General features: G+C 38.8%; 1 protein-coding gene across 1 annotated transcript in view; it reads right to left on the bottom strand.

The window, feature by feature from the left end:
* Window positions 1-15621, bottom strand: part of PPP3CA (protein phosphatase 3 catalytic subunit alpha) — a 171050-nt gene that overhangs the window by 44681 nt on the left and 110748 nt on the right. The window contains exon 3 of the mRNA XM_059469843.1: window positions 5666-5790. Coding sequence (XP_059325826.1) covers window positions 5666-5790 — 125 coding nt within the window. The remainder of the gene's footprint in view (window positions 1-5665; window positions 5791-15621) is intronic.

Genomic DNA, 15621 nt, shown 5'->3' with positions numbered 1-15621 from the left:
AAGAACATACCAAACATCAGCTCTGCTGTAACTCTATGCAAAACGTACAGCAGGGACCTTGCAATCTAGACATCTGCAAGGTATTTTTGCCTATTTAATTTCAAATTATCCATAGACACACACACACACATATATATATATATATATATATATATCTAAGACTTAGGACCCTCAAACCCCTCTTGTTTACTGTCTTTCAGCTGTTGAAATAGCAGATATGTTACGTTTGTAACAAAGAGGTAATCTGTTTACCTCCCAGCTCCCATAGTCAAGCGGTTTTCCCGCTGAGGTTCTGGCAGCCTCAGCTTCAGGAAAGTAAAGGTCTGCGAAATTAAGCACGGTGTAAGCCAAAGACCCACATTTTCAAAACAGACTTGGGATTTAACTCCACTGTTGCATGCTGAATTGGAGCATTCGCACAGTTCCACATCTCAGCCCATCCTTGGAGAGGAAAACCAAAGGTCCCACAGCTCTTCTGTGCATCTCAAGTCATGTGATTAAAACAAGGTACCTTGGAAAATCATCATCATGGCCACTTGAGTACAACCACAGCATCACAATGCTCACTTCTTGGTGCTGTGGCACTGGCAGTGCCAGGAAGAGAGAGATGCAGCTCACTGTCAGTTGTGTGGCTTTGCAGGGGCCACAAAAGTTGAAGTCCCCCTCCAAATGACTGACAGCACTGGGCACTCCTCAGCAGATGAAATAAAGTGTGAGTAAGTGTGAGGTAATTCATACTTGAAAGGATAATTTAAGCCACACATTGCTAAGGTATCTACTGATGCTCTGTGACCTGTGGAACTGGCATAGCTCCCACACTCTCTAACACACACCTCACTGAAATATAAAAATTGCATTACTGTAGTTGCAGTGAAATAATGGTACCATCACAACATCCAGTACAAATACAGCTTCCTAGAATGGAGTAACCATCCCAATGGAAACCATGTACCTTTATACACACATAGCTGCATTCACACTACTGGAATGAGTCTTTATTACAGCATGATTTCAGAGACAAACAAAGATACATTGCAGCTGTAACCAGAATACTCACATGAGATGCAACTTACTGCCATTTCTGAACTACTATCCCTTGAGCACAAAGAAAACTATGAACACTACTGCAAATAAAGAAAAAGCCATTTTGTCTTCACTCCAAGTAACATTTCAGCACAATCACAATATACTGTTTGCTAATGTTTAGACCACATTACTCCCATTTCAGCCTTTAAAAAGAGTATCTGAAAAGTTCAAAAATATCCAAAAAGAAGTACCTCTTTTTCAACCAAAAAGTGACTAGGAAATTCTTTTTTGTAAATGTTCCTATAATCCTTATAGCTAGTACCTTCTAGACAGAGATGGCTCCTAACTCTCCTTTTTGGTATCCTGTGTCTAGGCCCCAGCTGTTCTCTGAGAAGATGGGTCCCACAGAGAGATGGCATCAGTGCAGCAGAAATGGTGCCATCACATGTTCTCCCCCTGCAGCCAAAAGGGGCTCTTGGCATGCCGGGGACTCACACTGGGAACAGCTGGCACAGGACCAGTCAAGCTGCAAGGACGGCCCTGACACAAACAGATGTTACAGTCTGGGAATCTAATACATATAAAAATAATCTGAATTTGCTGAATTTTCACAGCTCTGAGGAGCAATGCCATACAAAAATAAGATCTCACAAGATGCAAATTGTTGCTATGTAGAAAGATACTTGCTACTGGTCTACAGAAGAAAAGGGCAAGGAAATTCAGGATAATTAAAGTCCTAGGATTTTCTTTGCTTTAAGAGAACTGAAAAAAACTATTGACTTCACTGGTGAAGTATTCCTGATCAGCCCAAATTATTTTAAATCAAGCTCTTTACTGGAAAACATTAATACACTACAGTAACAGACGATGCTGAAAGGTGTTTATTCTTCCAATGAAGAACTGGAAAGTTCAGAGACCTGAGAGATAATAAACACAACTTTCACCAGCACTAACTACACCCACTGTTTACTAACATAAATTTATTTACGTGTAATTCTTTTCTTGGGAGAGACCATTTAATTTCCAACAGTTCACCAAATTCAGAAGCATCTCAAGTGCCAGATGCTTTTTTAAAATTGGCGTAAGGTCCAGTGGTCAAATTCTAGACTCACTCCAAACACCTCACTTTGTTCTTGCTGGAAATACCACAACACCACTTTCACCTTCTGCAATGTCAGTCTGTGCACTCAGGAAGGGAAATGTATGCATGTTCTGAACCTTAAAACCTAACTCCACTTTTGTTAGTTTTGAACACTGGTTCAATTCTCCATATTTTAACTCTTTCCTCTGCCAAAAATGATCACTACATACCTTATGATGGTCAAGTGACATATAAGACTGTATGCTGTTACATGGAATTGAGCAAGAAAATAATTCCAACAGTTGGTTTACATATTATTATTAATAATGCACTGTAGTTGGTTTTTACTCTGTAATTTTCCCAAGACCGTGATGAAAAATAGTCTATATGTGCCCTCCTCCCTATACTGCACAGCACTTGTCTGCTTTTCAAAAAAGAGTTTTCAGACTCAGGTAGAGATTAGTCATTCTTCCTTACAACCTATTCCTGCAGAACCACTTAGGCTTTAACTATTCTTTACATTTAAAAATAGCCCTCTGTTTTGATCATTTGGGTTTCTACTCTCCATGACCATAAATCTTACTTGACAGTGAAGACTAAGGGGTTTCTTCTACTCTGGAGTCAAATGCCCTGGAACAATGCACAAGCACAAGAGGGAAATGTTATCAGTTATACAGCCAAGGAAACAAATGCACTGTATTAAATTGCAGGAATTTGGTTTTTTAAGTGAAGAAATGCCCAGGTTCTGTCAAAAGGTCAAAAAGAAAAGAGAACGCAGGTACGGAATAAAGATTCCATCAGTGCTAAGAAACCTTGTCTCATTCTACTCACAACTTGACATTTTTTTACTTTACCTGTTGGAACTTCTTTATCAGTCTCTCATCCTTTGACTCATTGCTTAGAGCTAATATAAAAAACACAAAACACACCCCCTCCTTCAAGCAGTGAAGCTAACACCAGTAAAAATGCAGCATGCACATGAAGAACTGAGCCTTGGATCAAAAGCTCCATAGAGCAAGGACCGACATTTCTGCTGAGTGCCTTATACAAATACTTTTCTCTTTTTCCCTCTGAATTATCAAATGCCTTCCACCTACCTTATGCAATTTCTTTCTCTGTTCTTAATGATAATAGCTTGCATTATGTAGTACCTTTCATCCAGAAGAATTCCAAATGCTTTGCAGCCCACAGAGAAGGATTATTTCGCCCACTATCAGAACTCAGCTCGGTCTAAGCTCAATGGTGTCACTTTTACACTAGAGATCACACAGCAATCAAGGGGAATGTTTTTAAAGCTTGTATTACTCATGATTAGTACCTTGGACCAGCCACTTACTTCTTTTGGAAGACCCCAGAACTGCAATATTCTCCTGTATCCATAGCAGAAAGGGAAGTCAGCAGATGGATGGAAGAAAGATCACTATGTGATTAGCATGGCAGAAATATGAACTGAGGCTGGGGCTGTTTACATGGCAGAAATATGAACTGAGGCTGGGGCTGTTTACCAGCATGACTTCCCCAGCACAAAGTACTGACAAGAGTTGGTGCCTGATCGATATACTTAGGTCCCCTTCTCCACCAGAAATATCTTCCCCCTCTAAATGCCAAGTTGCATTCTTCACAATTTTCTTTTCCTTGTCACTACTTATTGTGGTGAGTTCATGCCTGAATGCACAGCTCTACATCTAAATACACTTATGAAACAGAAACTTGCCCTTCCTTTCAAAGATAATCTTTAATCAAGGTGACAGGTGGGGAAAATCAGTTACGTGACCAAAAAAAAAGTAGTGATTTGAGAACCTAACATACAAAAGAAATAATATAAGTGACAGCTGAGATATTTCCTTGGTGCTGGCGGAAGCCAATACTGCTTCCAGTGAAAAAGCAATGTTCCTGAATGGAAAAACTGCATTCAGAATACAATTTGCTAAGTATGTATGCACAGGTTGCTAAATGAGAGATTTTAAGGGGATTATTGCCTATACATAGGCTGTTGTCTTTTTTTCATATGGTTTGCTATTTCTTTAATTGGCAATAGCCCTGGAACAGATTTTGGTAAACTGTCAGAGAAGCACTTGAAAGCTGTTCTATTTCTTTTATTAAAAGCCTACGTATATAGAAGTGAAGACAAAACTTTCCTCTTCCAGACACATCTTGTCTCAATCAAAGACTGCAGGAGATATGAATGAGGTTATCACAACTCAAAAATGGTAGTTCAAGACAGAGCTGCACAATGGTTTAAGTGTGTGCAGCTCTTCCTGCTCCTCCTTCCCAACCCTCCCCAAGCAATCCAGCATGGAAACCCACAGCAGTGATAACCAGCTCACTTGAAATGCAGTTCTAAAATGAACTAATAAAGGAAAAGTAGTTTTATTGAATCTATTTTTTCAGAAACTTCTTACTTCAAACATAACACTGGCAAGATAATACACTGATCTGTTTTCCAAGCACAAACTCAGGTGCTCGGCCTTATACACTTGTATACCAATATGGCAACAGTGTCCTTCAATGTGGGATGTAGAATGAAACAGCAGTGGATGTGTTCTCACATGATGCCATCTTATCTAGTCACAGACACACAGACACGTATCATAGGATCTATATTGCTTCCAACAGGTAATGGGCATTCTGCCCTGACTCAGAGAGAATTCAAGTCTGAACTTTTCACAGAAAAGATCAAGAGTTCAGCAAGGATTTCTGATTGACTGGTTAATAACTAGACCAGCTATAACCTAGACAAAAAAAATACACATTGGGTTTTATTCAGTAGTTGTGCACTTCATCCTGTCAGTTTGTAAAATCAAGCAATAACAGGATAGAAGAAAACATCTAGTTTGCTTTACAAGCACTGGAACAGAGAATTTGGGTTTGGTATTTGACTCACTTCTAGTCAAAGCCGGCAGGTTGGATAGGACACTGTTTCTTTCACAAGCCAGCTAAAGAGGCCATTTGACCTCCACATTCTCTATGGCCTCACCTGGAGACTACACCAGGTCTGAGACCACCAGCAGGGCACTTGTGCATCACCTCTCTGTGGATTCAAGTGCTGCATAAAAGCCAGAGATCACGCACTCCTGCATGCCACACCTAAACAGAACTTACTCATTCTCTCCAGCACAGCATGCTGCGTGCTGGCTTCTTGTCCCATCTACCTCTCATCTAGTCCTTCCATTCTCGTAAAATTTCACATCCAGGAAACTCAGATCAAATAAGCCTAAAAGTCAAACTAAGCTATGGGTCACAGGTTAAGTTTTTCTCTTATATCTCTTTTCTAATAGCTCTCATCTACTCAGGCTATTTAGCTTTTGCAAGCTGCAGAGCACGCTGCTTTCTGTGTAATATTTAAATGGCCACTAGTTAACACCATTCTATGTCAGCTTCCGAGCACAGATATAGTGGGATTTGGCTGGATTCCAAGCAACTTTTATAAAAACACCACCAGCAACATTAACATGGTATTCGTGAAGAGCCTCAGTATTCCTGAGCTAGTTATGATGGTAAAGATACAAAACAGGCTGCAAGCAATTTTGCACTCAAATCCAGAAATTGGAAACTTACTTCAATGCTGAAGTACCCTCTGTCCACGTAGTCCCCCAGGAAGAGGTACCGTGTGTTGGCAGGAGAACCTCCCACTTCAAACAGTTTCATCAAGTCAAAGAACTGACCATGGATGTCTCCACAAACTAGAACAGAAGAGGAGCAATATTTAGATTCATCATGCAAAAATCATCTTAGGTACACACAATCCAAAGACGTGTTATGACAATTTTGTGTATCATTCACTAGTTAAGCAATGTAACAGTCTGTGCCTTTAGGGGAAGAGTTTGGTTCTGCTCTCTTGTGAAACTTCAAACTCCCTGGTGGGTGATTTCAAGCATCTGCACGAAGGCAGGCAATGCTTTTGGAGAACTCATGGATGTCTAAGCACGCAGTGTCAAAACCAGCTCTATTTCTTCTACTCAAAAGATAACTTCCCCTCACACATCCCATTTAGGGTCAAGCCTGGAGCTTTTATGGTAATGATCCTTAACCAAGGTGATGTTAATAGCCCTGACTGGGACTGTTTAAACTGGTTCTTCAGTGACCTTAAAAAAAAAAAAAAAAAAAAAACAAAAAAAAACCCCCAAAAAACAAAAACCAAACCAAACCAATCCTCTGATTTTCACACTCTAAGGGTGATTTTTGAAGTAACGGAAGAAAACCAAGGGTCCAGGATAGGCCTTATCATGCAGCAGCAGTCCACCTTAAGTAAAATTCAGATGCTCTCTTTCAGGTAATGCTGTTGGATCCACTGCAGATAAGAAAACCTCACATTTGTCAGCATGCCTTGGAGAAGCTGAAGTCACAACTCCATATAGATACAAAAGGACTACATACCACAGCTGCAGCACCAAATCCAACAAACTCCCAGAGCAAAGCATTCATAGGCTACTGTCTTTCATCTCAGTCAAGTTCACAGTATAGTTTTATACTTGTATCACTTCTCCCTGAATGTTTACACTAAGATCCATATAGTGTCATTCCATCAAAAAAACTAAATACAAAAGCCAGAAAGAACCCCTATCCAAACCAAACAAACCACCCACTCCCCTTTGGGTACAGAAAAAACTCACTGATATCTCAGTCACTGCTTTCATGAATATTTATGTGAAATTGGAGACAATTCATGATTCCTGACTAGCTGGCCATTCTTCTGTGATAGTAACATGATATTTTTCCCATAAAATAGCATATTTCATCTTATCACCACTGTGATACACTGTATCATCTTTTTGCCAGTTGATTCCCACGGTGAGTTTTAGATGGAAACTTTCATACTAAAAGCCATCAACAATTACAATTTCAACCTAAGAATAATATCTGCCATTAATTATGCAAAATAAATACTATGTAAATCTCCAAGTGGTGTGGCACCACCACTGTTTCTCTAAAAAAAAATGTCTGTACTCCGAAGGAAAGTTTTTGGTAACATCTTTATTTGAAGACATTAATCTACCAAACCAATACACACTTCTTGACTGCACTCCTCTGCACGGACACTGTGGGAAGATTAAAAACATGTGTCGCAATCTGATGGCCAGGCAATCTGCTCTCCTAACTTGCAGCAGAAAAGCTTTTAGTTACATAACTGTACAGTTCTACCAATTATCGCCCGCCCCCATTTGCTCCAACTGCAAAAACCTGAAGTTGAACAAGACTTACAGATTTTTAAAGGGATTCAACTTTTTTAGTTTTACTTAAAGCACAAAGAAACCGGACATTTTTTTTCTTTTGGTATGCAGACGTGTGAACAGGTAAATACACTGGGCCCATTAGAGAGAAACCAGAAAGGTTAGAAAGCTTTCTGCAAGGACCTGCACGTCCCTGAATTTGTCACAAGTCAGAAAAGCAGTGTGCAAATCAGTAAAAAGGGCAGAAATAAAAAGTGCAAAGCTCTGCAATCCCACAACTTGCAAAAGTCTGAATTGGTCTTGAAAATGGGTACTTGACAGATATTCTAGGCACTTTGCACAGAGCAGCCTACTTCTTTTATACTTAGCAATAGATGCTGAAATGTTTTCAGGAAAAACAAAACAACCCCCCACCCCCCCCCGCCCCCCAAAGATGGAAAGCTGAAAAGCCCAGCACTCAAAACTAACCTTGTCAATTAAAGTAGTTCCAAAAGAGAAATTTAAAATCAGCAGGTAAAAGCAGAGAGAGGAAGATGCTCAAAATTAAGTTAGCATTGAAGTTTAATTTATTATGGTCAAATCCCAGAGTTCCTCCTGGGAAACAACAATGTTACATACAGTTAATCCAATTGGTGTTTTGCCTGGATAGGATGGAATAGCTTACACATTTTACACTTTCCAGGTTTGTATGTATAGGCTTGAAATGTCCTTGTAACATAAAACCCATATACTCATATTCTGATGAACAGCCTGATTTACAAATGAATTAAAGGGGCAATTTTGCAAGCATACACCACTATGCTCAATTTATCATTTGAAAAGAACTGCAACTGCTTCTAAAGCTATAGTTCTGTCACCTTTTTTTTCCAACTCTAAATTCCTATGAACCTCTCAGATCTGGAAGATTTCCCAGGCAGTTGAATCAATACTTTATCTTTCAATAGGTGGGGGCAAAAGAGACCCAGCATGATATTTCCATTCATAAAGGTAGAAATATCCACCAGCCAATAACTCTAGCATAGTCTCCATGTCATGTTACAGCTTCATATCACTAAGAAAGAACTTGCAGCACTGTCCCACCAAGAGCCCACAGGAGAGGTTTCATATCCACGCCACACTGCTGAGTCCAGTACCTTCATCCTTTATGTTACAAGAAAAATATAATTAAAAGCACACTAGGTTTAGCCTCTTACAAGTATTAGCATTGAATCTGTTGTTCCTGTTAATTTTGCCAGACACATTCTGTTTTGTTACACCTGTACAGGCCCTCTTTTGGTACTGGAGCTCTTACTATTAAACAACAAATGCAAAGATGAAAAGATTCTTTCATCACTAATAAAATCCCCAGCACAGTAAAGCAGGAAATTCAATTTTTAATGAAGACCTCCAGGATCAATGTACACATGGATTTAAACTATGAACACAGGCAATGTAAACCATGGTTTCTATGTGTGCAGAATTAACATTAAAAGCAGCTATGTTCATATTAAAAAAAAACAAAAACCCAGAGGAGGAATTCACATACTATCCAATATCAATGATTTCGCAGAAGTGCCATCGAGTCATGGCCTTTGTACATTCATTCATTTATAATAACAAACTAATGTGACAGCAAATTTTTCTCCCTAAAGAAGACAGCACTGCTTAATTTACCCAGTACTCTTCAACTTCCTTTGTATTCTAAAATTGCCAGCTGGAGAACAACAAAACTTCTTCTACTCACTTACTATTTCCAGAGCCAGTTCAGTCATCATATTTGTTGCTTAAGAATTTGTGTATTTGAGCCTGTCAACATCCTACCTAAACTCTCAGGGCAGCAAGCTCCAGAACTACACAACACACTAGAAATGTTTTAAATGTAAACAAATTTTTAAGTTATTTGAAACTAATGTCCTGACCTCCAAAAAAGTAATTCCTGGTACAATCAGAAAATTTGAGAGTCCACTAGTTGTTTGTGGACTCCTTAGAAATGTATCTCTGTTGAGGAAGTTTTCAAGGAAGACAAGGGCCCCCTTCACAAGATTCAAATTCACAGGACTGCCCTTGCAATTCCTGAGAAATCATGTTTCTCAGCAGCTTTTTCTACTTGTTATGATGGGTATTTTGATCCACTACACAACCTTTAGGTAAGCAGCAGATTTTTTCCAATTTAACTGTCTATAAAATATCATTCTATTACAAAAATAGAAATTGGATGTGGCAAGACACAGGAGAAATGTTTTTGTCATCCTAACACAAATTAAATTATGTTTCTGATGGCTTCACTGTGAGGATTTTTCTTTGATTTATGTCAAAGAATACGCAATACTGAAACAGGAACCACTGATTTCAAGTGGTACTAGCAGTGAAGGAAACTTGAAGCTGAGCAGTGCATTTGCCAGTTTATTTATAGATGACAAACCACTGGTATAACAGTGATTTAGAATGCAATGTCTACTGGCACAAATAAAAAGTCTGTGAATGTTCTTCACATACCTTCCTTCAGATATCTAAATGCTCTTCACTATGTACAAACTCAGTCCAAAGATTATTCTATATAATTTCCCGCTCAAAATGGACATTAATAACAAAATTTATATTCACACTACATTAAACATTGTCAATTTAAAATTTTTCCATCTGCAACAGTTTGGATATGCCGCACTTATTTTCTCATTTACCAGGTACATACTTAATTGGTGTAACATAATGGGCTGATAGTAAAATACAGTTACTGTTTCAAGTGAATTTTCATTCCATGTATCAAGATTATATTCTCATCTTCAAATGCCATCAGGTATTAGGAGCAGGTATGTAACACTATCACCAGCTCCAGAAGCAACATTTGCAAATTCATACATATATGACAATTAACAACAATATAGCAAAGATATCTTTTAAACCACTGTGTAGGGAATAATATCCACCACTTGATCACTTGTTCTTTACATTCACTGAGCTGGAGATGTTTTTGCACTGAGTTCCAAGAGACTGTGCTTGAGCAAAGCAGCACACAATACTAAAATACCTAAGGGAGGAAAACACCCTATTGAGTTACATTGTAGAATGCAGACTGCAAATCCCAAAGGAGGTTGCTTTGTACAATGTTTTGGAAGCATTTAGCTGCTTACCATTCCATTAGTGAGCACATGCTTCCAAAAGCTTACTGCTTTGCAAAGACAACTGATACTTACAAAGCCTTGCTGACAAAGAAACAATTGCAGCATGTAAACCTGCACGTGTCTGAGCAGAATTGTGGCTGGTCACTTGTACACATCTACAACGAGATGGTAAAGAGGCTGCATGTCCAATAAGAAGTATGCCCTAAACATTTCTCTTGGCAAGGAGTTTGAAGGAATTAAAAGTTAAAAAAGGGTAAGTGAAGAAGCCAAGTGGGAAGGAGTACTTACAGTGGCCACACAAAGGCAAAGCAAAATCAACTAAACTAACTTCTGCAGCTCAGTTATCAAAGACTGGGCTTCCTCAGAAAACTCATAAAATGAGGGAAAACAACTGCAACAGCTATATGCATAAAATTCTCATGTGCTTCAAGAACAACCACTGCATTGTTTTTGAAGGGTTCAACTATAAATCAGAAGGCTCTGATTTTCCTCAAAATTTAATAACAAAGTCATATATAAGGGTCACATGTCTTTGATTACATAACCTTACAGCTTGAATGAAGTTTGTCAGCAAATGTGTATCTGAGGAATATTATATATTGCCATAGCAATGAAATGTTCAGAACGCCACAGTTTCATTCCTTTTTTTTTTTTTTTAATCACTAAGGAAAGAGCAATTTTCTTCCTTATTTTCTGGAGAATGACAAGGAAGAAGTACAAAATAAAAGAAGAAACTCCAGAGATTTTTATTTGCATCTGCTCACTACAGGGCAACTCAAGACACAAAGTTTGTGGTTAAGTTAAATACATTGTTTCATTGCCATGCAATTCTGTTCCTGTTTGTGAGCCGTTTAAAGAACTTGCAGATTTCATTACTTACTGAGATTAAGGTCAGAATCATGTAGACAGCTCACTAAGTAACTCTTCCAAAGAAAACAAGTACAAGACTCAACATAATGGGCTTTAATATAAATGTTTGTTATACTAAGTCTATTGAACAACACAGCTCTATTTTCAAAAGAAGCGTGATCTCATTCATATTCATATCTGGTTATCTAACGTGATTATAATAGGCTTTCATCTATCTTTTCCCTTCAATCACTGCATGCAAATTGATGAGTTTATACTACCAGAGTGAACTGGCATTAACAAAAAACTTCAATCATCTATTTTCATGAACAGGCCTGGTTAGCCAGAGATAAATCCAGAAACCACTGACCGTACAGGTACAGCAAAGGAAACCACAAAGGAAGCATCAAGGCCACATTTGCCAATGTTATTTGACTGATAACATTCCTTCCTTGCAAAGAGGAAAAAAATGGCAAGGAGCATCTTGGGAAAATCTGTTTTCTGTGCAACACATGAGGACACTACACTGTGCTCTGCCAACACTTGCAACTCCAGTGTCTGTAAAGATCACCCACGCTCACTCCTTCTAATGGGAGTTCGTTTTCTCCCACCATCCCCTGAAGGCTAGAACAAATTAATGACACTTGATTTGAAGAGGCAGAGTGAAAAATAATAGAGAAGGGAAAACATCACATCAGAAAAGACCTTCAGGACAACAATTAATATTCTCTGATGGAGGAAGCAAAACAACCCCCAAACCCTAACCCATGCAGCAGAAGCCCTTCAAAATGCTAAGCCTACAAAAATGTCTTTAGCACAAAGATTTTAAAAATGGCTCTACGTATTAATTTTCATGTCACAATATTATTTGCAGCGTCTCAAAACAAAATAAAAACCAGGTACATAAGCTTAGCAGGCAGAGGAGTGCCTTTGTGTATACAGGAAATACCAGAAACAAGTCTTAGGAAACAGGCTCTACCAACTGCTGTAAAACCTACACTGGCAGAGAAAAAGCCCTTCTCTCCATGCCCCTACCCCAGCTGAATTTTTCAGAAGAGTAAGTTGGTAGCACTTGGTAATGAAGTACCAAATGAAAATTTTCAATTCCAGATCAAAGCCACTTAATGGAGCGGTAGTAGGGGATGGTGATCTAGTGACTATTTTACAGATTTTTTTTTTTTCCAAGATCAACAAAGGTAGTGCTTTCATCACATATACAAGATGCTGAATGAGGTCACGGAGGGAGAAACAAAGTGTGACAGGACTAAATTAGCATTCATTCCCACATCCACCAAAAAAACAACCAGCTCTTCCCCTGCCACCCTCCCAAGGTCAGCACTGCCCCTGAAATCCTCCTTAGCAAACACAAAAGCAAGTTTACTGTCATTGCCTCCTGTTAATGCACCCTTAAAATCAGGGAGCAGTGAATATTCCACAAATAACCCCATCAGAAGGATTATTTGTGAGGAAATATTCATTGGTGCTTGGGTCAGGATTTCCAGCTCATATCCTGAGATCAAGGTTATTTTTAGCAATAGGAAAATTCTCTTATCCTCAGTTTTACAGATGTGAAAAAAAAAGGCCCAAGGAATTTTAACAGTGTATAAGGTCACAGGTTCAGTCAGCGGGGATAGCCTGAGAGGCAGCAATGCACATTTATATTGCTGCATCCAATTCAATGCACCAGAAGCAGACAGCCCTTTCAAGGAGGAAGGAAGATCGTGCAGAAGAAGCAGTCACAGCCTGGCTTTAAACACCATGTTCCAAATGAAATTTAGGGAAGGTGAAACAAGGCAAAATGAGAAAAGGACTATTGAAGAGGAGACTCTGAAATAACAGGATAATGTTTTTTCTGATGATTTAATTCAACTCATAGGAACAGGTTTCTCTACAACCAGTATTTCTCTCAGCAGCACTAATCCCAACCCCAGTAAAGCTAAAACACAGGCACTAGTATTACATGGATCCAGTAATAATTACATAAAGCCCAAAGAAAGCCTCAGTTATTTACAGGGCCATGATGGATGGTATAGTTTGCTTACTACAGAATTTTAGAGCAGTATTACCATCACAGACTGCAATCCAATCACCTTCCAAGCACCCAACAATTTACAAGATTTTACAGGTAGCAGTATTAGCATGTCAAGCTTCAGTATATGAATGCCTACTATCTAAAAACCCAACCACAAAGCCTTCATGTTGGCTGGTAATACAGGTTATCCATTTTCACCTAGGGATAACATTTGCTCTCACAGTTTCCTCATTCTGTGCCATCACAGCCCAACCTGACGCTTTACCCCACCCCTACTAAGTGTTCTATTAGGAATCAGAAGCAACACTATTACAAAGAGCATCCTCCTTCCTTCAGTGCAACAATTTATCTTATCAGTGGAAAACAAACATTTGCCCATAACGAAAAACAGCATTTGTTTGTTACCTTTGTATATGTAGCACTCTGTACGTCCCACAAACAGAAGGGAAAATGAAAATAAAATTTCTCAAATTCCTGTGCTCTTAATTAGCAACCATCAGTATCAACATGGATACTCATATGCCTCCTGAGTTGGAAGAGCCAGCACAATTAGCTTAAAGAAATTCAGTGAAGTGTAGCATTGGGCTATATTCCGAGCCATGAATGAAAAGAACCAGCAGCAAAGACCTACTGAGCTTTAAATGTCAGTTTTTGCACCCATCTTGGAGGGCTTGAGTCATCACTGTATCCAGCCTTTCTGTACTAGGGTGTTCATGTGAACACCCCTAGTATATGAGTATAATGTAAAGGAAAGCAAGCAACGTACAAGATTCCCCAATTCTAGTTTAAGACACAGAAAATTACTTTTTGAAATTATATAATCTAAATTATATAACCAAAGTCTTATGCAAATCTAATTCTGGTGGAAAATGCTTAAGCTCCTGAGAAAAGTGCTTTCAAGAGAAAGCTCTCCAAAGTAATTTTTTGTCCTGGTAAAAGCTCACAGAATAATTAGTTAGGAGAGCCAGTGCAAGGAGGAGTTGACTACAATGATTTCCCCTTGATGAAAACATAAACATGATCTTGAGAAGATGGCTAAATCCATATGCTGATCTTAAATCAACATGAATTATAGGATGGTTGGGGTTTAAAGGCACCTTTATGAATACCTAGCTGTAGAAACAAATTGCTATCACTTAATGATCATTATGAAAATAAACACAAAGAAGTCATGTTGATGAACTGAATAGCCTTAATTATGTTTCTTTGCATAACCTTGTTATTAGGCAGGGTGCAAGCAAGTTAAAAAGGACTGAGGGCAACACTAAGGGGTGTCAGTCAGGCAGATTTGGGCTAGCTCTTGCTCTGTGCTCCTCAAGTAAGCTAACCAGCCCCTCACACTATATTCAGAATTGTATTCCTAATGTCTGGCTAGAGAGGGGAAAAGACCCCAAAAAGTCAGAAGAGGGGGGTGACAGGAAAGAAGTATTATTTTAGCAGACAGCTACCAACCACATCGCATGCCTTAAGCTGTTCTGAGACGTAAGGGAGTACTGGTGTTCAGAAACAGAGGTGAGAAGAAAAGGCCAGCACCTTGCAGAGAGAGTATCAGGTGAAAAAAAAAAAAGAAAAACTGTTACACGGAACTGGCATTTAGGGCATGCTTCTGCTCTGTAGTCTACCAGTAACCTCAAATATAACATCATTTCAGGCTCCTAATGGAGCGTTAGTAAATATATTTAAATGATTACAGACCAGACATTCCAAGGGGAGATAAGTAAGTGTTTAATATGCTGCCTATCAGTCAAAAGATTTCGCTGACATTTGATAAGAGAATTAAGCGTACATGAATTCAGTATCACCAACCAAGGATCTCCACACCTTACACTTTGCACTTGCAGGATAAAGGATTCTTCTGCTTGAACCCCAGACAAAAAGATAATACAATTATATGTAACACAATCCCACCAGAGCACACAGCAAAATAATGCTTGAATGGGGCAGTACAAGATCAGTATTTCCTTGTTCCCATTCCATGCAAGTTGGATACTTGTGATTTTTTAACACAACACTATGCTCACACAGATTGAAGATGTTAAATCCTTATTTCAGAAGAACATTCCTCTTTAACTCTCTTGCTGCCTAGAATGACTCACTTTTCAGAAAGAACATTGTCTGCTTTTGGCTGAGATCCAATACATTATCAGTTTAAATCATAACACAAAATGTTCTTTCCAACTATAATATACCACAATACTAACCCCCAAACCAGCCATAGATTAGTTTACTTGTGTCCTGAAAAAAGAAAAAATCCTTTCCATGATATTAAAAGAATTGCATTTCTCTTCCTCATCTCTCTTTAGCATGCATTTCCTGCAGCTTTAAATTCGGCTCCCAGCTGTAAGAAACAAGGACCATGAA

This window comes from Ammospiza nelsoni, chromosome 4 (genome assembly GCF_027579445.1).
Source record: "Ammospiza nelsoni isolate bAmmNel1 chromosome 4, bAmmNel1.pri, whole genome shotgun sequence".
Classification (NCBI taxonomy): Eukaryota; Metazoa; Chordata; class Aves; order Passeriformes; family Passerellidae; genus Ammospiza; species Ammospiza nelsoni.
Note: the sequence above shows the minus strand (reverse complement) of the source record. Positions and strands in the feature narration are given on the sequence as shown.